General features: G+C 39.7%; 1 protein-coding gene across 15 annotated transcripts in view; it reads right to left on the reverse strand.

Moving 5' to 3' along the window:
* The window catches only part of PTPRK (protein tyrosine phosphatase receptor type K), a 658422-nt gene that overhangs the window by 103979 nt on the left and 527557 nt on the right, over positions 1-26886 (reverse strand). For 9 of the 15 annotated variants that reach the window (XM_082251916.1, XM_082251924.1, XM_082251923.1 and 6 more), the window contains 4 exons: positions 11011-11171; positions 6958-6993; positions 1405-1589; positions 1132-1219 (listed from right to left, as the gene is read on the reverse strand). In XM_082251916.1, coding sequence (XP_082108042.1) covers positions 1132-1219; positions 1405-1589; positions 6958-6993; positions 11011-11171 — 470 coding nt within the window. The remainder of the gene's footprint in view (positions 1-1131; positions 1220-1404; positions 1590-6957; positions 6994-11010; positions 11172-26886) is intronic. The other 6 variants (XM_082251915.1, XM_082251914.1, XM_082251913.1 and 3 more) reach the window with 1 other exon arrangement.

The raw sequence follows: 26886 nt of genomic DNA on the forward strand, positions 1-26886 counted from the left end.
CCCGCGGATGCTAAACTTTCGGCTCCCCCAGCCCAACAGGGAGCCCAGAGGACATCCCTGCCCTAGTCACCAACCCCCAGGGTGGCCTGCTCAACCCCCTGTTGCACACCAGGAAAACCCAGTCAGCAGCAACTCCACCTAGCCCCCCTTAAGAGCATGTGGCAATAGCCAGCTCATAACCTCACCCAGGGAGGGGAGGTGGGGGGTGATCCGAAAGACCCACAGTGACCAACAACATTTTAGAGTGGCTGAGAGGAAGAAGGGGTCCCACCATCCCGGGGAGTGGCCCATGTCCACTCCAAAACCCTCCAGGAGTAGAGGGGGACAGCTACTTACCATACCAGGAAAAGGGTGTCAACCGCTTCGGACAGACCACTGCTCCATTGTAATGTGGGTGCTGTCAGCCGGGAGAAATGCTGTGACTCAAGCCGAGGCCAGGTCTTATGCGTCCTCGTGAGACGTTTAACTCGCAGGCCAGCCCCCATCCATTGGGGCTATGTAATGGCCGACCTATAGCGGAGCTGTGATCTGCACGCACTCGCTGGCCAGACTGGGAGGACCCTCAGAATCTAGATTATCCAGGCCATCACCCAGTCTGGAAATTGATTGTAGATTCGCACAAGAACTAAATAACAAAGACAAGAAAAGATTCCATTTAAAAAGAAAAAGTCACCAGGACCAGGAGATCCCAGCAAGGAACTAGGTCCTCCTAACAAGGCAGAAAAAAACTGAGTGCCTATAGCTGAGAGTGGATGTATACCCCCTTGGACTGCCCATGGGCGTAGTTAAGCTTTTTCCTGCCTAGTGTCGTACTCCTGTAGGGGGGCAGTATAACCCAAGGGTTAAGAAGAATCAGGAGCTTTGTCCGTCAATGAACGAAAGAAAAACTATTTTAAGATTATCGTCTTACATCTAAAATATGCTGCTGAAAAAAGTAGGCCAAATTCTAGCTTAACTAAAAGTTTTACGCACACAAATTTCTTATACAGTCTTAAAAAAGTAGGGATAGATTACAGGAAAAAGACAGTTGATGTGGGCCTGACTTGAAGTAACAAATATCTAGACTAAATAACTGAAGCTAGAGGAATCCTCAGAAGCACAGAACTAATTTCAATGATGAACACAACTTACAGGCAATGATATTTCCATATCTGTTCTTTGTTCGGTTCTGGTCTTTCTTAGCAACATCCCATGAAGCAGACTGACCCTCAAAGAAACTCTGTAAATATTAAAATATACAATTCATCCCCATAAATAAAAGAAGTCTTGTTTTAAAGAGAGAGATGCAATAAGCCTGCTTTAGGCCAGCCAGTAAAATGAGAACAGTAGTTAATGCACATATATTTAACGCTATATTTTTATTCCATAATATCTAAACTTGCTTAGTAGATTTCAGCATTTTACCTCATATTCCTCTTTGAATCCATAGCTGTCAGATGTTTTCATAAGATTTATATGTTGTAGTAAGTCAGCAACTCTTATGGCTGGATGAAGCTGTCCAGTTTGGTATGGAGACTCTGTTCCCTCACACAGGTAACGAGGAACATCTAGAAGACGGCTAGATTCAGCTGGTGCCGTGTGGTTTTCATCTATAAAGAAATAGACATTTTTAGCTGCAAGGGACTAATAAAAAGGTTTATTTTAACTTTATGTATGGAGCTAACAAAGATCAACTGAATTCTGTATATTTATGTAGTACAATAAGGCTATATATATATATATATATATATATATATATATATATATATACACACACAGTAATACAAGTGCTGTTAAATAACCCCTGTACTAGCTAGCAACATGTTGGGGAGTTGGACCACTGCTCTTAAATAAGTAGTGGCTTGACACTTCCCTGTGCATATTGCTAAGATCAACAGGGCGCTACTCATATATAAAGAGTGCAAATTGGGACAGTGTGCAGGGGGGCATGTCTGCCCACTTGAGACTTGGGCTGCTACTTGTGTGTGAGAGCAGCGGTTTGACTCTCCATGTTTCCAGTAGTGGGCATTTCAGCCCATGCTTCAACAACCAGCAATTAAAAAAAAAAAAAAATTAGACCTAAAAAGCGTCATGTTTATTACTATATTTGCAGCCTCACTGCAAATATTTAGAGGGTTTAATCAGGCTTTAATGTAAAAAAAAAAAAAAACTACCAATGTGATTTTACTATTTGCTTACCATATATTCAAGGTTCTTTCTCAGTAGTGGCTAAAAGAATTGGACTTTGTTATACTCTCTCAGTTGTCAACTATAGATATGCTTAAACTGACTGGAAGCAATAGGTGGATTATCTTTTAGCTAGCTTAACCAACTGTTTAGCAAGGACTAACCTGTCCAATATACAGACAGTCATTAGCAGGAGAATGTACAAATTTGTATCAGAAATAAAATGTTGGTATTCGTGTGCCAAAATATTTCTGGGTAAATAAACTATCTACATTTTTATTTTTCGAATTCCCCTCTAAAAAAGCATATTTTCATTTCTTTTATTTCAAGTGAGAATGAAAAGACATGATGTTTACAAATGATGATTCTTTAAAGAAAAACCTACACAGTGAAAAGGTAAATCAGACTTTAAGATAAGAAATGATACTAAGCACAACACAGGTAAATAAGTTCTGTTTTAGACAGCCATTAAACTAAAATAAGCATCTCCTATTGTTGCCAGGCAGTGTGTAGGTTTGGGGGACTCAATACACTTGCATGTCTCTAGGTACTCTAAATATTAGAACAGTACCATAAATCAATATGATCACTTAAAAAGCAATTGCTGGATTTGTAGTAAAAAAAGGGTGCAGTGGTCATTAACACACCCATCTGTACACCCAGTACAATGCTTTTACAGTAAACCTGCTGTCCACTTACAACTTGCTAATATTGGTAATGTGGGAAAGAGGGTAGAAGAAGGTAGACATATATAAGATGTTAATGGAGACACCTTGGTTTCCAAGTGTCCCAAATGTATCAATATAGCCTTCCAAGTTTATCTTTCATGTTTAGGTAGCAACTCGTATGATTAATCTACATACAGTATCGCAAAAAAGTGAGTACACCCCTCACATTTTTTGAAATATTTTATTATATTTTTTCATGTGACAACACTGACGAAATTACTTTACTACAAAGTAAAGTGGTGAGTGTACAGCTTGTACAATGTAAACTTGCTGTTCCCTCAAAATAACTCAACACACAGCCATTAATGTCTAAACCGCTGGGAACAAAAGTGAGTACACCCCCAAATGAAAATGTCCAAATTAGGTCCAAATTAACCATTTGGTGAGGGTGGGAGGAGTAGTAATTGGTTGTGTCTGAGAGGGTCATGTGACTAGTCTGTCTGGCAAGCCGGGTGACCTTGCAGTTTAGTATAAGAATTGTCACGCTGTGGTGAAGATGACTGCAATACTTCTAAAAAACGTTTTAAAGACCCCTCATAGTAACATAATGCAAAAACAGCAAGTCATTCTTTTTTAAGCAGTTTTATTCTTTTGCAGGATAGTTATGGACTTTCTTTGACGTTCTCTGACTAGGACTTAAAAAATACGTAAAGAATTGCTTTATACTCTATTTAAATTGCATTTAATCAAAACTATTTTTCATAGCATAGCCTGGAAAGAATAACACCTTTTCTCCATTCAATAAACATAACCAAGTTTGCTGAAAAAAAGCTGTCTGCATGTAGAGCTTCTGATTAGGAGATCATAGTTAAATCAGTGTAAGCATGACAAGCATAATGGTTTACTGTTGCAAACTACAATTTATCAAGACAAAGTTGTTACTTCTTTAGACGGTTTGTGGGAAACCGTTTGACTTCCTACAGAAAAAAAATTTACTGAGTGGACCATATTGTAATATATTTACTTTAATGTATTTAATCAGGCCTTTTAAGGAAGCTCAAGAGTAAATGTTCCGTTGACTGTGTGTGAGACATCTTTTCAGTGTTGCAATAGCTTGAAATAAGCCAGACCTACATTGCATGCTTCATTGTGTCAGCGGTACAGAGGGTAGGCAGCTGGCAGCAGCAGCTGGGAGTGGCAGGCTGGCAGATGCCTTTTTATCACTGAGTAGCACCAAGGGTGGTAAGCCTAGCTTTCTAATTGTTAGGAATGTCATAAGGAACTGATCTCAAAAGTATGAAACTGCATAAGTAATAATACAATGCCTTCTTACTTACCAGTGATTGGCACTGTACCAGAGCAGCAGAAAAAGAAAACACAAACATGTTTCTATATGAAACCTTGTAAGGCACTTGAGTCAGGCTACATTAGGTAGATATACAAAACGGTGGTATGTTTATGGGTAGCGGGGATGGGTGAAATGGGTGAACAATACAGCCATGCAGACAAAAATTTAATAAATAGCAAAACTAAATTTGGTAAACATAAAATGTTTGATCATTTTTTTGATTTTACATTTTTCTTCTAAGTTAACTTGTATTTTGGCCATGTTGGGCATTTGAATTATTTTACAGGAGACATTTTAGCATGCTGTACTTGCTTTACCATGTACATCCCTGCCACCCCAATCACCCTAGGTAGATATGAGAAATCACATGACATTCACTCTGGCCCCTCCAGAATGCAGCAATTGCCAATCTCCAGGATTGCATGCTGTCACATGGGGAAAGAGGAAATGTACATAGCCTTGTGTACATTTCAACTTGCTCAGCAAATTAAACTCACAGGAATCTCTGGCCTATTGGAGTCCTATTACTGTGATAAGAAAGCATAGGGAATGTGAATAATGCAAGTTTAAAAGAGAACTCTAGGTTTACTTTTACTTTAAATCGTTTTCTTAGACCAAGCTGGATAGAACACTCTGACCATTGGTGGAGCTGTAACAGACTGTAGTAGCATTAGCTATATACAGTAAGTGGCCTTGTGTTCCAACAGCAGTACGATCGACTTCCTGTCTGTACCAGATATAAAGAGAGTTGGTCTTAGTACATCTCTGCAATTCAGGATACTTGTATCAATGGCTACAAGGCTTCCTCTGATTGTCTAAGGTGGAGATCTTATTAGTATCTGCCAACCTCTCCACCTTGGCGAATAAGAGGAAAGCTTGCATTAATTGATATAAATATATAATTCTGAATGGTGAAGATGCCGAAGCCCGACTTACCATCAAGAAATTGCTTGTACTGCTGTTGGAACACATTGCTGGTTATTGCATGTAGCAAATATGCTACTACAGCAGCCCTAGTAATTAGACGTTCTAGTATGGAAACTATTTCAAGTTAAAGTAAATCTGGAATTCTTACCCAGTACAGATAAAGTATAGGTTCATTTGAAGAGAAAACATATTCATATTTCAGTATGGCCTTAGTTGAATACTAAAGTGAAAATGACAGGGCCATAGTTAATCGACTCCTGCACACTGAAATGAAATGCTTTTGGGATGTTCAAGATTTTTTTTCAAGCAGCGATTATACCTCCAGGTTACCTGTTGGTATTCATTTTACGGGAGTACACATTTCTCTTTGTTTTATCAAAATGAAAATAAACCCCTTGAAATAACTTGATATTGTATGTTTATTTGAGGCTAAGCTTTTACTAGGAAGAGATAATTGGAAAAAGAAGTGTATCAGAGGCGTGAAATAGAAAATGGAACCTGAAATAATGTACCGACTACAAAACCGCAGTGGTCAGAAACAGAAACTATCTTTACTCAAACTACTTTAACCAATGCGTTATGTTTAACCTCTGCCTTCTTAAACTAATTTGTCATAATTGTGAAGTTCTTCGCTATAGATCCCCAATTATCCTTCATAATTAGCCAGGTTCACAAGCTGTTGTTAAGGACCAGGGAAATACTTGTAGAAGCCATCTGATGACTGCAAGTCTGCATATCAGAAATGCAATTCCTTTAAAAAAAATGTACATTTAAGTAAAAAACAGAGTTAATTAATGCATGTACATTGCAGTCAAATGTAAAAAAAAAAAAATAAACAAACTTGTGTTCCATGACATCGTGATTTACTATATAATCCTTCAACCAGAAGTAATCCCAGCCCTAATTAAAAAAAAAACCCAATAGTCTTGTCATATACTGCATACAAAACAAATATGTATTTAGGGCTTTAACTAAATGCCAATCTAGAATTTCCCAGGACATACCCTAGCACGCAAACCCAGTGTCTAGATTTGTTGACCTCTTGTCAAAACCCCCTTACCACATATGACCATATTAAGAATGCAACCCAGTTGGTCAAATAGAAATATATACAGGAATTTTATCTTATTTTGCCAGTACAGAGAACAGAGCCATTTCCTTCAAATCTTCCCTTGCCTCTGCTAGTTTAAAAAGCTAGTATAAATGTTGTTTTCCATATAATGTAGGAGATGACCAAGCACAATGGATTCTAATGCTGATTTCCAGGAAATCAAACCCCTCTAACATACTTCAAATACAGAGCAAACACACACAATGGGGTCGATTTACTAAAAATGAAGAGTGCAACATCTGGTGCAGCTGTGCATGTTAGCGAATAAGCTTCTAACTTCAGCTAGTTCAATTAAGCTTTTAAAAAAAATAACCTGGAAGCGGATTGGTTTCTATGCTGAGCTGCATCAGATTTCACACTCTCCAGTTTTAGTAAATCAACCCTAATGAGTGCATGTCTGCTTCTTACATTTTGAGACTGTTATGCCAGGGAGTTAAAAAAGTTTGTTTAGTGTGACAATCTGACAATATGTATTAGAGATACATACCTCTGACCCTTTTATAATGGAGTTTTAATAGTACTAATTCTGCCAAAAATGCTGTAAGCATGACAAATATACTTAAACAGGACCTGTCTGTTCGAAATCGCATGTGCGTTTAGTGGGAAATTCTATATTACTCAAGTTATTTATACACGTTCCTGTTAACTAATCACTAAATAAATGCTCTTAACATTAAGTCACATGCAAGATAATCATTCATGCGTGAACTGGTGAAGATGTCAGACTAGGTCCTCACCTAACACAGCGGTCGGCACAAGTGGATCATTGGGCACTGCAGGAAAACAAAGCTCATGAAAATTCACATTACCTCCAGAGTATGGGCAGTTGGAAACAGACAGACAAAAAAATTAGCACAAGACATTGACGGCTATTGAAAGTTGATTCTTCCAGCAGGCCAACAATGACTATATAAGTACTTTACAGACCTACATGAGAGCACCAAATCGGCCTTCCGTCTACAAGTTCCAACATCTAAAGCTTAGGCACTCAGGAAAAAAGAAGTGAGGGAACTTGCTCTTAAGATTTCAGCAAGTCTGTATATAATCACTTCTCACTATACAATAAAAATTGCCCTGAGGCTGTTAATTTACAGGACAAACAAAATATGAATGCATGTGCTGAACTTCTCCTTAAATACCATGCATTATTTGTGGATGGATGGGCCAGTTTTAAAAGCTGATGTAACAAATGAATAGCTCTAGCATATTAATGATCATTCAAACAGCCATCAAAAGCACTGCTGCAAGAGATGCATGGAGGAAGCAACTAAGAAGCGGAGTAAAGAAGCAGATACAGTGGAATTTAAAGTGATGAAAAATCATCAACGATGTAAAAATAGTGCAATAAATATTCAGCACCAGCAGATCAGCAAGTTAAATGCTATAACCCTCTATATTAAATAACATTTCTACAGGCTGTCATCTAATAAATTCACAATGAATATTACATTATCAGGAGGAAAAAAAAAAAAGTGTCAAAATAAAACTACCGAAACATAAAGAAAAAACACATTGGTAGAGAGCCTGGCACCAAATTTTTCTTTGTCACAGCACATCAGGCATCACCTCTACACACTGTTCAACCTTCCCACAATGTAAATGCCACTATTATTTTGTGTTGCCTCCTACACTTCTGGGTGTGTCAAAGGCTTCCTTTGAGTACAGGTAGATGCTACTCCTCCCTATGTATTAGTAGTTTAAGCAGCAGGTGCCTGTATTGTCTCACAACAGTTGTTAGCTTCTTTAAACTCTCCATGTAAACAAATGCTGTCATGCAATCTTCAGTGGACAACAAGATCGGACTAGTGAAAGTGCCACTGTCCTGGCAACTCATTAAAAACATACATGCAGGATTACTAAGAAGCATCAAGAGGCACTGCTGCAAAGACGCATCCTTTGGAGCCGGTTCACACTAGTACGACTTGTCAGGCGACTTGGTCAGCCTGAAAAGTCGTGCACCATCGCGGTCCATTGTGTGGTACAGGAACGGTTCTAATAGGAGCGACACAAGTCGCTCCGACTTAGAAAAAGTCCTGTACTACTTCGGGGCGACTTGCATAGACATTCATTTTATGAAGTCCGTGCAAGTCGCGCCAAAGTCGCGGTGCACGCGACTTCACAGGTCGTCCCCTAGGTCGGATCGCCATAGTGTGAACCGACACCGTTGCCAGAAACAAGTTAGTGCAGTCTGGGGCAGACAGCATTGATTTTGGACTGCTAGTACAATGCTACATTTATCCAGCTAAGGACAGACACTCTTATTATTGCTGCCACTGACACCAATGCTGGGAATTTAAACAAGCAGCTACTGACACCAATGCCAGGGGGTTACTATGGCTGCCACGGATACTGCTTTATTTTCAGTGTCCAAAGCACTACGCTAAAAAATATTCCGCAGAACTGAGACTTTTTTGCATGGAGGTTCATTACAGCCATTTCATTTGCACCTCAATACATGAAAACATACTTATTTTGTGAAGCTCTCTCAATATATCAGGGATCTCTAAAATGCTCAAGTAAACACCTCTGCTCTATAGTATTCCTCAATATTTAGGGGGAGTGATGGAAGTGGTGGAGATACTTGGTTATAGCAATTAATCTGAGCTTAGGATATGCAAGAAGGGAATAGGCTGTGCTAGGGAATTTACTTTCCTGGAGTAGTTAAAGCTTGAAGAGTAACTGCTTGTGTCAACAGTGAGCCAATCACAAAAGCAGGAAACCACCTTTTGTTAAGGTGTTCAACACACCAACAATGTACAGAACTCCTCCAAGTTGCCATTTACATTGAATTTTACAGAAAATTACAGAGCTGTAGGCTGAAATGGAAAGGCAATTTTTAAAAACATTACATTACATTATGGCTTGTGTAGCAATTGTATATGCTATATTACATTTTATTTGTTATACTTTTTTTTCTGGATAAAGTAGAATTATCTGCACTGTCAGATGGCACTGGTGGACACTAGGAGGTGGCACTGGGGACACAAATAATACCTCTCCTCTTCGGACCGATGTCCCTCTGACAGCAGTCAGTGATCATTGTTTTTTTCTCCTCACACTGACAGCGTGATGAGAAAAAAACAGTTGATCGCCGGCTGCTGTTTACTTTACATGATCAGCTGTCATTGGCTGAAAGCTGATCACGTGGTAAGGGGGCGGGATCACCCCGATCTCCGATCTGTGATCAGGCGAGTCTCATGGACTCGCCGATCACAGAGTGAGCCGGGCGCGCTCCGCAGGGAGCGCGCAGGCCGCTCATTGCCGAGAGGACGTCATTGTACGCCCTCCCAGCAATTCAGGTCCACGCTGTAGCTGTCATTCGGCTATAGCGCACCGACATCAAGTAGTTAAGTAGGTGACAGGGTCTCTTTAAAAGAATGTAAATGTGTTTTACATACAACTAACATAAGTACCTTAATCTGTCTCAAAATCCGTCTTTGTCATCACAGTCTCCCAGTGCTCAGAATGGGAGAAGAAGGTGCAGCAATGGAGCCAATCTGGCTCTGTAGCATGCACATGTAGATTTGAAGAGTTCTAATGGCTTATCAGTGTGTTTCTTATGCTTTATTCGCCAATGTGCAGGCTGTAGGTGAGTGGTCTGTAATTCTTAACTCAAACAGAAATTCTCACCATCTTGGCTGTGCTGGCAGGCAAAGGTGTAGGAAACACAAAAGTGGAGTTTACAAATCCTTTAGTGGGTAAGTAAATATGTGAATTTTAGCAGTTTTTTTGACCATTTGCCTGGGGTCTAGCTAAAATACTATTAGTCTGACAGATCTGGTAGTGTTACCAATTTATAGCTAAAAGGGTGGAAAGCCTAATTTAAAAAGATTTACCTTAAAGTCTAAGGACACCCAAAACAATTTGTTTTTGATAGATTACTGGGAACTCTGGCAATATAGGAGTTTGGCTACCAGGTCAGTACCGTTAATATGGTAATGAGGCATGCCCATTTTCTTTGCAAAATTTCCTATGTATTTAGTCAAATGCATCAGGAGGAATGGGAATAACCACAGATGGGTGGGAACAGAACCAGGAACCAGTATCTACAGCTCATCTACAGGAATGATGCTGCTGCTTCCTCCAGGAGATGCCAGCATTTTATTTAGCACTTCAGAATACACACATATATAAAATACCACTTAAAAATAGTCTGTCTCTTTAAAGCTGGCCATACAAGGATCGATAATCGGCCGGTTCAACAGGGATCAGCTGAGGTTCAATCCATGTATGGGCAGGCTGACTGTAACTAAGTAGATCCATTGATCGACTTGTGTACAACAAGCCTGTCTTATTTTTTACATGCGATTATTGCTGGTGGCTCTAGCTGCTAGTGGTAATCATTGCGCTCTGCCAGCCGGGAAGGCTTTCTGCATGGTGAAAGGAAAGAAAATCTAGTTATCTATGGGCTGCTTAAGTGTTCATGCTGAAATGTTTTCTGAAAGTTGTGCATCTAGTCTGAAAGACAATTTAAAAAAAAAAAGACATCCGAATTATTTAGCTGGTCCTGTTTTTTTTTTCACTTGTTCCCTCTGTAATATATAGTAATGAAATATAGGTAAAAGGACAACAAAGCATTGTTAGGCCATATGTTCATAGGTCCTAATGTTATAAGTAGCGGAGATTTTTTAGAGAAGTGCTGAAATTTTAGCAATAAATTGATTTGTTCCCTTAAACAAAATCATACATTTTAGGACTGATCAAAATATGAAAGTTATCAAATCGCTTTGATAGCATCGTGCCTGCAACATAAATTGTTTTAAATGTTATGTTGCCTTGAGAGTGCTTACATCTGGGGGTGAAGTTATGAGAATCCATGTAGGTAATAGACAGCGGGTCTTCAGCATGCAGAGTGCTTTGGTCAGCATAACTTCTATCCATTGCATTGACCATATGAGTCATCTCCTGACGCGTGTTACCCATGGCATCCTTGCGCTTCTTTGCCAGTTTACTGAAAAGGAAAGTAAACTTTAACTACATTACTTGAACAGGAGAAAAGGCATTCAAGATGACCCTAAAATAAAGGATTAAAGCTTCAAATACTATAAATTTGACAAAATTCACAAACTGTCAATGCTATTTAATGCATTTTCCAGGATTCATATGGCTAAATAATCAAAAAAAAAAAAAAATTGCCAGAGCAAAAGGTAGCTTGGTGTTTTCACTGTCTTCTTGACAATAGCAGTTAGATAGCTGAAGATAAAACACTATAGTAGTGGGCTATATATGACTATATAAAAATCTAGTCTATTTCACTGTGATCAACTGTCTTCACCAATATGCACCTGTGGCATACTATAAACCCCCAGTGACAAGTATCTCACAATATTCAGTATCTTGTGGAAGTGTAGCTATTGGTGTAAAAATCAAAGAAACATATTTGAGATTCCTGCATAAATCTAAAAATATTCATAACATAACACAATATAAATATTTTAGAAAGAGGGTTACATGATCAAGACAGCAGTACAGCACCATAGAGTGAATATCAGAGCTATAAGAAATATCAGCCTTGTGAATTTCTGGAAAAATACATGTTACATATTAAAGGGAAATTTTTATCAAAACAAGCTTAAGTTTATTGATGAAATATGTATTAAAACCCAATGGTATTTTTTACAAAGTGACAGTCTGGTAAAGCCTGCTTTCAGCAACACAAGCTGACCTACAGTAATTTAAAGTATAGCATTCAGAGATTAAAAAAAAAAAAAAAAAGACGTATTAGCCAATGTGGGCACATTTGGTAACAAACAGCCAAGACTTAGCACTATGAAAAAGCCTAATAATAGTATTTAAGCAAACCAGCTGTGTTAGGCCCCTTTCACACGGACCGTTCAGATCTGCCTGACCGTTTTTTAGGCAGATCTGAATGGATGCCCCATGCATCTCTATGGGGCATCGGATGTCAGCGGAGACATGTCCGCTGACATCCGATCTGTCAAATCTGGACCGATGAAAACCCTATTTTCCATCTGTCCAGGGGACTGGATCGGATGAGAACGGACAGACAGTCCTTTCTCATCTGATTCCCCCATAAAGGACAGCGGGGACCTGGCAGCTCCGTCTCCGCTCACAGTGCAGAGACAGAGCTGCCATCCACCTGCTCAGCAGAGGATCGGCGGATCGATCCCCCACTGAGAAAAACATAGTCCGCCGACGGACTCCCATGTGTGAAAGGGGCCTTAAAGTGGTTGTAAACCCCTACATATGCCTATTGAGTAACTAGCCTCAGTTGATATATAGAGATGAGATGAGATAAATCCTCCTACATACGTTGCACCTGTTTATCTGCAGCCTATTAAACCACACATTTTACACATCACTGATCAAGCTCTAGAAAGCAGGGGGTGGGGATCTGACAACCCACACAAACACACACACTGCTCAACTAGAGCACAAAATTCCCTGATATCTGAGTCTGAGGTTTAAAACCACTTTAAATATTTAAAAAAAAGCATTGTTCACACTGAGTAGTGGGCATCTATAGGGCAGCAAAAGCAGTCCAAACTTTTTGGTGCACAGGCACTCTATCGTCTGAGTGTTCAATCTGTCAATTATATTGTGTCAGGGTCTGGTTAGATACAAATGGATGTTAAAGTGTAACTGTCATGAGAAAAAATATGGGGTTGCATTGCATTCCTTAAGCATTAAAGTCAAAGCATCAGCAGAACCACCAAGGAACAAACATTTTCAAAAGAGAATAATGTCAGCCCATCCCCTACTTTTGCAGGACAGAGTCACTTTAAGGTACATCCTTATATTATATAGATGTTATTAATCAGACTGCAAGTCAGATTCTAATGTGTATTGGGAGCTTAAAACGGATCTTCACCCACTCCCCGCCCCCCCCCCCTTTTTCTAAACCCCTGCTTACCTGGTTGCAGGTTCTGCAAAGTTCAGATACTCACCCACCCTGCCTATCCAGCATTGTCCTGCTGAAAGCCTCTCCTCTTCTGTCACTGCTCAGGATCGATGCGGCCATGTTTTTGTGTGATGTCATCGGGAGGCTGCCGGCTCCTCCAGGTTCAGCTAGTGGGCCTCCCAATGATTAGCAGCTAGGCACGTCTCCTCATCCTTTTCTGAATCAAAGGCTATGCCTCCTGTGATATGTGACATGCATATTACAGGAGGCACATGATTTGCCTAGGTAACATGCATGGGGCCGAAATCTTTTATTATTAAGCAAAAAGAGTGATGTTTGTGTAGCAAAGGGATGGAGAGAAGGAAAGTTTGTTTTGGGGGTGAAGATCTGCTTTAAGCCTTGCAGTAACTTTTACACAAGGTAAGAAAGCCTTTACAACTTTTTCCATCATGGGTTCGCTTTGAAGAGAAATTCTAGGCAACAAATGGGAATAGTGGACTAATTGCTAATGCAATCCAGCAAACACTGCAGCTGTACAGTCAAAAGTCAGACTCAGTTTACCTTCATTAAAAATTCTGGTTATTCCCTGCAGCAAGAATGCAGATAGCTCCTTACATATAATAACAATAAAATGGTGCAGCACAAATCACAAAATCTTATAAAAATAAATTGCAATAAGAATGGGTAAAGGAAAGTCCATAAATAGTAAAGTCCCATACACCATCAGAGTACAAGAATCCGCAGGTAGTGCTGAAACACAGGCTGAAAATCCAGTGCTGATCTCCTCCACCAAGGGACACACTTATGTGCTCATCTCACAGTCTGACCTCTGTGTTACCAGCAGGTCAGATAAGTCAAATGAATAAATCCCTCCAATAAAGGGCAAGCCAGAGAACAGCAGTACTCAAAGATAAGCCAAATGGAAAATCCCTCCAATGAAGGCAAGCCAGAGGACAGCGGTACTCCCTGATCCAGTCACTAATGCAGCTTGTGCTTAACTCCGACCAATAGGTGAGAGGAAAAGACAACAAGCCTCTTAGTGTATACTGTATGATATTGAAAACTTTAATAAAGAATCGCACTTACATAAAAAAGGGGGTGAATATGCAGATCGATAATACAAAAGCACCGCGGTCTCCTCTCAGAGGCAGCATACCACACAGACCTTCGGTACAGCAGCGGGTGCTGTAATGGACAGGCGACTCCACCTCCCGTACATGTTGCGTCCTATGGGACTTCGTCAGCCCCGCTGCCTCTGAGAGGAGACCGTGGTGCTTTTGTATCATCGATCTGTATATTCACCCCCTTTTTTATGTAAGTGCGATTCTTTATTAAAGTTTTCAATATCATACAGTATACACTTAGAGGCTTGTTGTCTTTTCCTCTCTCTTATTGGTCGGAGTTAAGCACAAGCTGCATTAGTGACTGGATCTGAGAGTACCGCTGTCCTCTGGCTGGCCTTCATTGGAGGGATTTTTCATTTGGCTTATCTGGGAGTACTGCTGTCCTCGGGCTTGCCTTTATTGGAGGGATTTATCCAATTGGCTTATCTGACCTGCTGGTAACACAGAGGTCAGACTGTGAGGTGAGCGCATAAGTGTGTCCCTTGGTGGAGGAGATCAGCACTGGATTTTCAGCCTGTGTTTCAGCACTACCTGCGGATTCTTGTACTCGGATGGTGTATGGGACTTTACTATTTATGGACTTTCCTTTACCCATTCTTATTGCAATTTATTTTTATAAGATTTTTTGATTTGCGCTGCACCATTTTATTGTTATTATATTTGTCTGGGTTGTTGCACTGTGTACCCGGGTCGGTGTTCAGCTTGCATTTTAATTTCTAATTCATTTGACTGTTTGCGCTGATTGTTTTTTGTATTTTATTCAGCTCCTTACATATCCAATAAGCATGTACTTTCTGAAGGATATGTTCTGCAACCTCCGTTCTTACTGCTTGATGAATCACCAATAAGATTAAAACTTCCAAGGCAGCTTTGAATCTGATAGTTGGCTGTGATATACTGACACTTTGTTACAATAAAGTGAATTTCAACTTTATGTAGGTGCCATTTAAGTTCCTAAAGAACTAGGTTTTAAATATATGCTATATTTGTATTATATAAAATTCTGTATCTGACTTTTTTCATCCCTTTTTGCATGAGTGCTACAGATTTCCTCCAGCCTCTTTTAGCTGCTCATAAGGTCTACCAGGGCACCTGTAACAGGGTGACACACTGGACCACAATTGTGAGGCCTGCATAGCAGGATATAAAAGGTATTATTTTAATGAAAGCTACATATATAAATTTACTAAAAACACCTTTTGAAATCGCATCATTTAAAAAACTATTAGATTATAATGCTTGGGTTTACGTCTACTTTAAACCTTCTGAAACAGAACAGAGCTATGATGGGTGTGTTTAGAAACCTCTCTCAACATCACAAACCAGCAAGAGAGACTGGCTTGAACTAATGTCTATAGAAGGCATCACTAAATGGAGGACTGCGGGCCAAGCCCCGCCGCGGTCGCACCATTTAGGATCTGCTTTTTTTTCCCCTCCACCGCAGCTGTCCGCTAGCTCTGTTGTCTTTATAGAGCTGACATCAGAGGAGGAGCACAGTGATGCACGGAGGGCGCGGGCTGGCCCAGGTTAACTGATTGGTTGCTAGAACCTCTCAACATTCTAGCAACCAATCAGGTAACTGGGGCAGATCCCGCCGTCCGTCCATCCCTTTGCTGCACTTCCAATGCCAGCTGCTGTGCTCTGTGTAAGTTAGGACAGGGAAGAAGGCACTGCTGATGTAAAGAGAAAAAGAGGGGTGATATAAAAGAGGCAGGGCAGGAATGTAAAAAGGGAGTGATATGAAGGGGGACAGGGTTCTGCAAAGAGGGTGAGGACAGAAATGTGAAGGAGGGCCGAACACTACAGTTTGAAGGGGGTTCTAAAAAAAAAGGGGGTGAGCACAGGAATGTCGGGGGGGGGGTGTGGGGGGTGCTATAAAGGAAGTGAGGACAGAAATGTTAAGGGGGCACTGGGGACTGCAGTGTTATAAAATGGGTGAGGCAGTTATGTGAAGGAGGGTCCTGCAAAGGGGTGAGGACAGTTATGTGAAGGGGGTTGCTATAAAGGGGGTGGGGAGAGTTATGTGAAGGGGGTGCTATAATGGGGATGAGGACAGGTATGCGAAGGGGGGTGCTATAAAGGGGTGAGGACAGGTATGTGAAGGATGTTCTATAAAGGGGATGAGGACAGTTATGTGAAGAGGGGTGCTATAAAAGGGGGGGATTATGTGAAGGGGGTGCTATAAAGGAGGGAGGACAGTTATGTGAAGGGGGTTGCTATAAAGGGGGTGAAGACAGTTATGTGAAGGGGGATGCTATAAGGGGAGGAGAGTTATGTGAATGGGGGTGCTTTAAAGGGGGTGACAGGAATATGAAGGGACGCTGGGGACTGCGATGGAAAGGAGGGGTACCATAGAGAGGGCGAGGACAGGAATGGGAAGGGGGTGATATGAAAGGGGCTGGGAACTGCAATTTGAAGTAGGGAGTGATATAAAGGGGGGCTGCAGACAAGAATGTGAAGGGGGGGCTAAGGACTGTAATGTGAAGGAGGGGTGATGTGCAGGGGAACTGAGAACACTGATGTAATAAAAAGGATAGTGATGTGAAGGATCTGAGGCTAGCTTTACATTATCGCGCAACGCGTGTAGGCAGCCCATTTATTTCAGTGGGCTGCCTTATAAGCAGAAACACAGAAAAATAAGTTCCTGACCATTTTATTTTAATTTTTTTGTTAATTGCGTCGTACCAAGCTGCATGGTACTGTGGCACCATGGGATGTAGCACTCGTAAAGACGCACCACGTCTTCCCATTGTGCAGAGGTGCCATTGAGAGCCAAACATATAATTCGGACCTCGGCTGGAAGAAAATTTTACTGACTGGACCTTCATGAATTTTAATTCAATACCCCTGGTCTATAGCAATGCCTTGACCAAAACAAAAACAAGTACTTTTTTCCCTCTGTATGTATTTTAAACCTATAACATAGCTATAACATTAACAATAAAGGCAACTGCTGACAGGCACCTTGCAGGGGCTGCATAAAGAAAAAAAAAATAGTTTTAGTCAGGGCTTTTTTTCAGCGATTGAGGAATGCAGTATCGGCATCTCCAGTACTGAATGTTTGTAATGGCAAGGGGTGCTGGGGGTGAGCCCGATGTTCTATTGACGATGACTGCTGTATAAATCTATTGTTGCTGGAGGGGATCTATTGTTGCTGGGGAGGTCTTTTGTGGGATCTATTCCTGCTGGGTGTGGGACTTATGTTGTTGGGGAGGTCAACTGTTGTTGTGAGGGATCTACTGTTGCTGGCTGTTTGGAGTCTATTATTGTTGGGGGAGCCATTGTTTCTAGCTACAGTCAATCTATTTTACAGTCTTTCTTGTTATCATTAACAAATTCAATACAAATTACTTTGCACCACAAAATTATACTTGGTTCTGTATTCTCTAAAAGGGGCAATACTGAGAGGTGGTGGAACCATGCAACTGTGCTCAGAGGTGGGTACGGTGCAGAAACAAGGGGGTGACTCAGAAGGGGGAGTTCCTGCACCTATTCTTTGAGAGAAAAAAGCCCTGGTTTTAGCACCCCTTGATCTGTCCAAAGGATGGGCTTCCTAATCAGGTAAATCACTGACAGCCCCTGCATCCCACCGTAAGGCAACCCATCAAATTTACAGGCCAATAGGAACATTTTGGGGGTGTGAGGGAACAGGAAAACTGCAACACTGACAGTGTGAGAGGTTACCCCAATCAGAAGGGACTGCTATTTTTTTTTTTGTTTCATTAAAATGGCAGTCAATTTTAAATGGTAAGCAAAACTGCAGTAATACATCAAAACGAAATAGAAAATCCAACTTTCATTAGTTTTAGAATTAAAATATACTGTATAGATCATATGAAAAAAAAAATTACAACTAACCAAAAAAATTACAGGGTTTGTGCGCACATTAGTTTACTTTAGGTGGACCTTGCACTAAAAAAAGCAAACAAAAAAAACCCCCCACATACTACATCTTACAAGATATCTTACAAGATTTGAGGCACATGGCATTTCCCAGGATACTGGACCCTGCAGCACAGAAGCTAGGTGAATTTTTTTTTAACCCCCCTTTTGACCTCACAAATGGTTTTTGTAAATCTAAAGGAAAAAATCTAAAGAAAATTGTATAGTGTGTATCCAGCTTTAGAGCAGGCGGGGGACTGATGCTGCATCCACCTAGGTAAGAATGATTCAGAAGAAAAAATGTTTCCCATACTTCTCTTTTAACTTTGTTATGAAAAGACCTATGGTGAGTGCCCCTCTCCTGTGGAATTTTCCACAGTGTGTGTAATCGGATTGTCTGTTACCTGAGCTTCAAAAAAACTAGTGCTCTAAAGCCTCGTATACACGATGAGAATATCAGATGAATGATTGTCCTTTTTTTTGCATGCTAGTCTCATCTCAAAAACCAATAGGTTACTAAAGTTATGAAAATTCTCGTACGACAGAATACAACTTCGAAAGTGATGCAATGTGTCATATTGTATTGTAATGTATTCTCTCACTTCCAAGCATGTGTTTACTGATTAAACAAAAATTGTTTGTTCTGGTATTGTACAAGAAAAATGCAGATGAACTGATCAGCTTTCGAAAGCTGTGTACTAACAATCAGATTATCGTACTTTCGCTTTGAAAGCAGTATTGCTCATCCGATTTTCTCATTGTGTGTACTAGGCTTTACTTGGCGCTTGTCACTAGATGGTAGAGGACTTTGGTCAACCTAAAGTGGAAGATAAGACTAACTATTCTTAAAAACGAGCCCCCTGTACCTTCATGCCTATCTTGCATAAAAAAGATGTGTATTTACTATTTTTAATCTGGTCTGGTCACATGTATCCAGCAGCTCTGGCTACCCTGTTTAGGTGAGCGGCTGCTGCAGGGGAGAGGAGGGAGCACAGAGGATGGAGGGGTCATGAGAGCATATAAATGCAGAAATTCACAGCCGTTGTCAAGCGCTCACTTACACAAGGGAGCCAGAGCTGCTGAATCACATGACTGGATTAAAAAAAAAAAAATGTATATAGACATTATATTATATTTATACAGGGTATGCAGGTTAGGTTGTCAGATGGAGGAAGGAATGCTTTTAAGAATAATTAGAGTTAGCTTTTACTAACACTATTATTGTATACTCAGAGGGAAATACAATTTAGTAAGACATGCATTTATTTTACAATATGTTATAGACAACACGGAGGCTTATCTAGCCTAAAAGAAATATTGCCATTTAATAAGCAATTCTTTGCCTATTTTGCCTCTTGCCTTTTTAGTTTTTTTCCCTTATAAATAAAAGAGGACATGCTAATTTGTCACTTTGGGGTTGATTTACTGAAACTGGAGAGTGCAAAATCTGGTGCAGCTGTGCATGTTAGCCAATCAGCTTCTAACTTCAGCTTGTTCAATTAAGTTTTGACAATACAATCTGGAAGCTGATTGGTTTCTATGCAGAGCTTCACCAGATATTGCACTCTCCAGTTTTAGCAAATCAACCCCAATGAGTGCATATCTGCTTAACTCTCCACAGGCTTGAAAATTTTGAGGTACACTGGGAGAATGTAGTTTCACAAAAGCTGCTGGGAAGTAGATGAAAATTTTCAGAAGACAAATACCATTTTTACAATGTGGTACTCATGCCTCGTCTTTGCAAATATCTGTACCGTGTAAACATTTTGATATTTTTATACCAGTGATTTAAAATGGATGTAAACCCTATTCATATATCTGTAGTGTTTTTCTTATCTCCCACCAAAGCCCTAAGTCCTGTGTCTTTCTGCTGCTCTGTTCCTGTAATCAGCATGATAACTTCTGACAAGTTCTCTGATATAGGAGATAAAAGTAGCTGGAAAATTGTGTCAGGGTGGATGCATAGAGTACAAATAGCAGAGAGCTCAGCTCAGCTCAGCAGCACAGCTCTGCATACCTCTTTCTTCCTCTGCCTATGTGGAGGGGGTATGCCTTTTCTCCAATCAGCTGTCACACAGTGTATGCCAAGACTCCACACCCAGTGTTGAAACAGGAAGAAAAAATTCTACAATGTTCACATTCTAAACAGTGTAGAAAGCTGGAGACAGCAGAAATACAAATAAAACTTACATTGCCTTGAAAACGCATTCATATCCCTTAAAATGTTCCACATTTTGTCATGCTAGAACCAAGAACAATGTATTTTATTGGGATTTTATGTGATAGATCAACACAAAGTGGCACATAATTGTGAAGTGGAAGGAAAATGATAAATGGTTTTTAAAACCTTTTACAAATAAATATCTGAAAAGTGTGATGTGCTTTTGTATTCAGCTCCCTTTACTTTAATACCCCTAACTAAAATCTAGTGGAACCAACTGCCTTCAGAAGTCCCCTAATTAGTAGATTTATTCTCAGTAGAAATACAGCTGTTCTGTGAAGCTCTCAGACGTTTGTTAGAGAACCTTAGTGAACAAACTGCATCACAAAGACCAAGGAACACACCAGACAGGTTAGGGATAAAGTTATGGAGAAATTTAAAGCAGGGTTACGTTATTGAAAATTTTCCCAAGCTTTGAACATCTCATGGAGCACTGTTTAAAATCCATTATCCGAAAACAGAAAGAGTATGGCACAACTGTACACCCACCAAGACATGGCTGTCCACATAAACTGACAGGCCAGGCAAGGCGAGTATTAATCAGAGAAGCAGCCAGAAGATCCACAGCTCAGGTGGGAGAATCTGTTAACATGACAACTATTAGTCGAGCACTCTACAAATCTGGTCTTTATGGAAGAGTGGCAAGAAGAAAGCCATTGTTGAAAGAAAGCCATAAGAAGTCTCATTTGCAGTTTGTGAGAAGCCATGTGGGGGACACAGCAAAACATGTGGAAGAAGGTGCTCTGTTCAGACGAGATGAAAATGTAACTTTTTGGCCTAAAAGCAAAGCGCTAAGTATGAGGGAAAACTGACACTGAAGATGGATGAAGCCAAATACAGGACAATCTTAGAAGAAAATCTGTTATAGTCCGCAAAAGACTTGACACTGGGGCCAATGTTCACATTCCAGCAGGATAACAACCCTGAACATACAGCCAGAGCTACAATGGAATGGTTTCAATCAAAGCATATTCATGTGTTAGAATAACCCAGTCAAAGTCCAGACCTAAATCCAATTTAGAATCTCTGGCAAGACTTAAAAATTGCTGTTCACAGACACTCTCTATCAAAGCTGATAGAGCTTAATCTATTTTGCAAATTAGAATGGGCAAAATTGTAACTCTCTAGATGTGCAAAGCTGGTAGGGACATACCCAAAAAAACTTGCAGCTGTTTTTGCAGTAAAAGGTGGCTCTACAAAGTATTGACTCAGGGGGCTGAATACAAATGCACGCCACACTTCAAAAATGTTGAAAACCATTTATCGTTTTCCTTCCACTTCACAATTATGTGCCACTTTGTGTTGGCCTATCAAATAAAATCCCAATAAAATACATTTACATTTTCAATTGCAACATGAAAAAAATGTAGAAAAATTTCAAGGAGTATGAATACTTTTTCAAGGCACTGTACTTAAACAGGACCTACCTGTTCGAAATCCCATGTGCTTTTAGTGGGAAGTTCTATATTACTCAGACAAGTTATTTCTACACATACTGTACACAGATTTTGCACTCTCCAGTTTTAGAAAATCAACCCCATTGTGTCATCTTCAGGAAAATTCCTTTTCTATCTACCCTCTAATAATGAACTTCCACACGTTTAAGGTACTGTATATTAGTGGTAACATTTCAAGTGAGAAAATGGGCATTAGTCTTAAACTGGAAAAAAATGTGTATATATACTGTGTGTGTATATCTATATATATATATATACACACACACACACACACACACTCTATATATTTTGTACGTTTATTTTACCATTTGTCAAATTAAGGTAAACATCGGGGGTAAAAATTACAGGCAGTAGATTAACAGATTAACAAATAGGAAAAAAATGCAAGAATGGTTTCTCAAAAAAAAAATGTACAAAATATCAATTTAGACTATTTATAATGTGTAATCCTACACTATACAACAATGCAAAAGAAGATGACTTTTACATTAGGTAGCAAGAATCACTGACTAGTTGAAAAAAAAATGAAATGGGTGTTAGGCTAACTGCTACAAATGCTATGAAGACATTTTGAATGAAGACAAATTACTGTTAAGTTAGGCCCTATTCACACCTAAATGTTGTGTAACTTGAAGCTCCAAAACACCCAAAATCAAAAATAACATGGCTTTTGATTTAGCCTGTTCACACCTGATTGTAGTGTCTCCTGAAGCTTGTAGCTCAAAAAAGTACACAAGCTTTTTTTGAGCTACAAGCTTTAAGGCGGTTTTGGTCCTGATAGACTTCAATGGAATAGCACAAAAACATGCTTATTTTTTTCCCCCTAGTAACTAGCATTTTTTTTTTTTTTTAGCTAAAAAAAATAAAGAAACAAAAACACTAAAGAAGCACGCAAAAACACCTGTACAATAGCTGTAAAACAAAAAACAAAAAAAAGCCTGTAGAGACACTCATCTCAAGCATGAATGCGGCCTTATGGGATCATTTTCTTTACATTTTTCATATTACATCAACTAAGGAATTGTTATTTCCCTGTGGCAAATGCATTGGTTGTTCCCCGTTCTATTGCACAACAGGAATAAATGCAAGTGGCATCACATCAGCGCCTTTACTAGGTACAAAGGCTGCTTGAAAAATTGATGTATGTCACAACGTCTACCTCATTTTAGTAGCTTGCTCCCCACACTACTGGCTTGCAATGTAATTTAATGCAGCACTAGCACAACGTTTTTGTAAGTATAAAAGGCACGCAGACTGACATGAGATACACACCAAAAGGGTTTTGAATTCAGAAACTGGATACCTTCATTACCCTCAAGACTTAGCAAAAATGAAAATAATGTATAGTGTTTCACATAGGCAGCAAACAGACCTTACAAGAGTGTTGATTGTTTACATTCAATTACACAGTTACAAGCTACAAAAACTGTATATTAAATTACAAACGGCAATCTTTGTCTACTGTAACAAATGAGTGATTACATTTGCAGATCAGTAATTGGTTAGCTGTGCTATACACAATATATAATATATGTGCGCTCTCTCTCTATCTTTTTATCCATATGTGGCATTACTGTAAATTTTCAGTCTTAACAGCATATTTACAAAAGGAATTATTCTTATCAGGGTATCCTGAGTTTTTAAAAAAATGAATGTTTTTTAGAAAAAAATACCAGGCAAAGCCATCAGACATACAGGTGTTGATTTATTAAAGGAAAACAGGCTGTTCACTTCCCAAGGGAAATTGCACTTTGCTATTTATGTCTCCCAGAGCTTAGTAAATGTGGTGAAACTTCACTTAGCAAAGACTCAATCGTGTTCAAGGAAAATATAAGAAAAAATGCATTTTGCTTTCACATGATTGAATGATGGAAAGCTTCATCTCATTCACAAAGTACATCGCCCCCCACACTGTGGTATTACAGACGCTTTAAGGCCAACTGCATCGGAGATTTTTTTGGCTACCTTAGGTCTGAAAAACAATGGCTTCACAGTCATAAATCATTATCATCCAAATGTTTAAATCCCCAAAAGGAAATATTTATTGGTACTATTTTTCCTTGTTCGGTGCTCAATTTTTTTGATATGCCCAAATTTAAAAAAAAAAGTGTATATAAACTGTAACTGTAAACCTCATTTAATTTCTCCCATTTGGTACATTAAATACACCAATACACTACTGAAAGCTTTTTGGTAAATCTGTTCAATATATTTAAAAAAAATGATCCTGCCAGAAATCCAGTTGTCCTAAAATCTTGTGGACTTAGCAGTCTTATTTCAAGAAGTGTTATCAGCCCTACTTGTTTCCCATCTCTACTACCAAATCCCTACTTACTAAAGTAATGGAAATTAGGAGAGTGGGTGATGTCAGTCTAGGACATTAACCTCCCTGGCGGTATGATTCTTTTGGATTTTAGGTGCTGAAAGTGGTACCATTATTTTGCATGCAATTCTTGTGAATGAGCAGCCCAAACCAACTGTATACATTATATATATATATATATATATATATATATATATATATATATATACACACACACACACATATATATATATATACATATATATATATATATATATATATATATATATATATATATATATATATATACACACACATATATATATATATATATATATATATATATACATATATATATATATATATACACACACACACACACACACACACACACACACACACACACACACACACACAGTTGGTTTGGGCTGCTCATTCACAAGAATTACGTATATATATATATATATATACACACACACGTATTATATACATAAAAGTACAGTAAAACTGCAGTAAAGGGCACTGGGGGACAAACTAATATGATTTTTTTTTATTTTGAATAGTATCAGTGTGTTTGGTGTGTTTTTACATTTGAATTTGCCGCTGGTTCTTCCACCCCCCTGCGAATGTCACGTCGCAAGAGACGGAAGCCGGGGCACGGAGACGATCGGGAGGAAGATCCGCCGCGAGACACCGCCGGGACACATCGCTGGATCCGGGTGACAAGGTAAGTAACCCTGCTTACAGGATCCAGCGATGCTTCTGGCGTTACCCCGAGTGTGGCTCGGGGTTACCGCTTTTGGCTCTGAAATTTAACCCCGAGCCACGCTCGGGAATACCGCTAAGAAGGTTAAGTGCATAACTGGCAGGATCACTAGGTGAAAAATAAAAAATGCCCAAAAAATAGGAATTTTGACATACCTATAAACTCCATATCTTGGAGTAAAATATTTATTTTTTATAATATAGGATAAGGGTCAGGTTTAAGGGAAGATTTGGTGCAGAGCTATGGTGCATATGTGTTGTGCCATCTTTCAGGACGTGGGAGGGAAACTTTAAAACTCTTGTATTGAAGAGAAGGGGAGCACCTAAGGGAGCAAGGAGAACCAGCTTCCAAGAGACCTGGCCACCAATATCAGAAAGAGAAAAGGAAGCAAAAGCAGATCTTATCGCTGCTGCAAACAACAGAGGAGGAGTATACATTATTAAAAGGAACTCCTAAAAAGGGCAACCCTTGAGAACAGAAGAGGAGGGTTCTTCTTTGTTGAGAGGTCCTTAAAAAACCCCAATGACACAGAAGGTCACAGCATGCGACAAGGAAGAGCTAACTTTAGCAGGATACACACAGGGAGTGCAAGAGCTAAGATGGGAAGACAATATACAAGGTCAAACCAGGGCCTACAGGGTACTGTGTTTTACTGTAAGTAGTATAGGGTAAAAGCATGTGTAGGATGAGAAATCAGGACAAATCCAACAATAGTGATCCTTAGCACACTAGGCAAAACTGACTAACCTAACAGTCTACATAGTGAGGAAATTACATGTATGGCTCAAGGAAAAATAGAAAGGGGGGGGGGGTGGAGGAATCCAACTCATATGTTCCTACCAAGGAAAAAAGTGTAGAGCAGCCATAGGTTGGAGATTAGAGTTGAAAATGGAAGGCAAATGCCGAAGCGCCTAAAGCACACCCTGGGACCTGAGGGGTTGTGACCTTTTTTTAAACCAAGAAAGACCGCAAATGAAGTCGAGTTGCTTTGGTCTGCAAATAGTTGCAAAAAGTTGGTAGTCAACAGCCACGAATGGGGTAGGGAAGGGTGCTGCACTGCTTGGGACAGAGTCTGAAGGCTGAAAGCTATTAAGTAATGTTCTATAGCTGTAAGCAGTAGCAGGGGGTCCTAGGTATAGAACTTATTTTATTATTTTTTTTTTAGCATGGATCAGGCATAGATGAGAATGTGGTGCTGAAATATATGTCAGGAATAAACCTGAGCATACAGACAATAAACGGTCAGGGAAAAAATCAGAAAGATGCAGGTGCAGCTGCAGGGGAATAGTGTGAGCAACAACAGTCAGGCATATAATGCAAGAATTCAGTCTCAAGAGTTCTGTGGTATCAAGTCTCCGACACACTCTGGGGTTGTTCACAGAGTAAGAAAGGGCCCAGTATTTAGCACCACAAAACATGGTAAAAAGGAAATAATAAAATTATGTTTTTTTAACATAAGAATTACCTAGATGCATGAACAGAAGGGGAGTATAACCCATCACGCTAAACATGAAGAGAATCACTTATCTGAGATACCTAGCAGAAGGTCTACGGGAAATTGGGCAAAGGTCTAACTATAAAATAGACAAAAGACAGGGCCAGAGGAGTCTTAAACTGTTCTGAACATAATCAAGGGGAGAAGAAGCCAGAATTGGCAATAGCTGCTAGAGTAGATCAGACAAAGTCTCAATGAATTCTGCCTTAGTCAGACAGGTCACATGGCATACGTCTTTGAGGGAGCTCAAGTAAGGAGACTGGAGCAGTGTTGGTGGGTAGACCTTGTTCTGGAACAGGGGAACTTGGAGTTTCCTCAGGACCTGTGACTGACTCTCCTCTGTTTGTTCCATGTGTTCCCTTTCTCAAGCACCTGTAACTCTCCACTGCTAAGTGAAGGGTCTTCCTCTCTAAGAAATCGCAATACCCAGGTGCAAACAAATGTCCAATGGCAATGTCCAATGGCTAAATGATTAGCTTGAACAGTTGGCAGAAAATGGTTTCCAAAAGTATGCAGTTAGCAGTCTCATATCACCAAGTCACTAGCCGAAGAGGAAC

This window comes from Pelophylax lessonae, assembly GCF_965119305.1.
Source record: "Pelophylax lessonae genome assembly, chromosome: 3".
NCBI classification, from domain to species: Eukaryota; Metazoa; Chordata; class Amphibia; order Anura; family Ranidae; genus Pelophylax; species Pelophylax lessonae.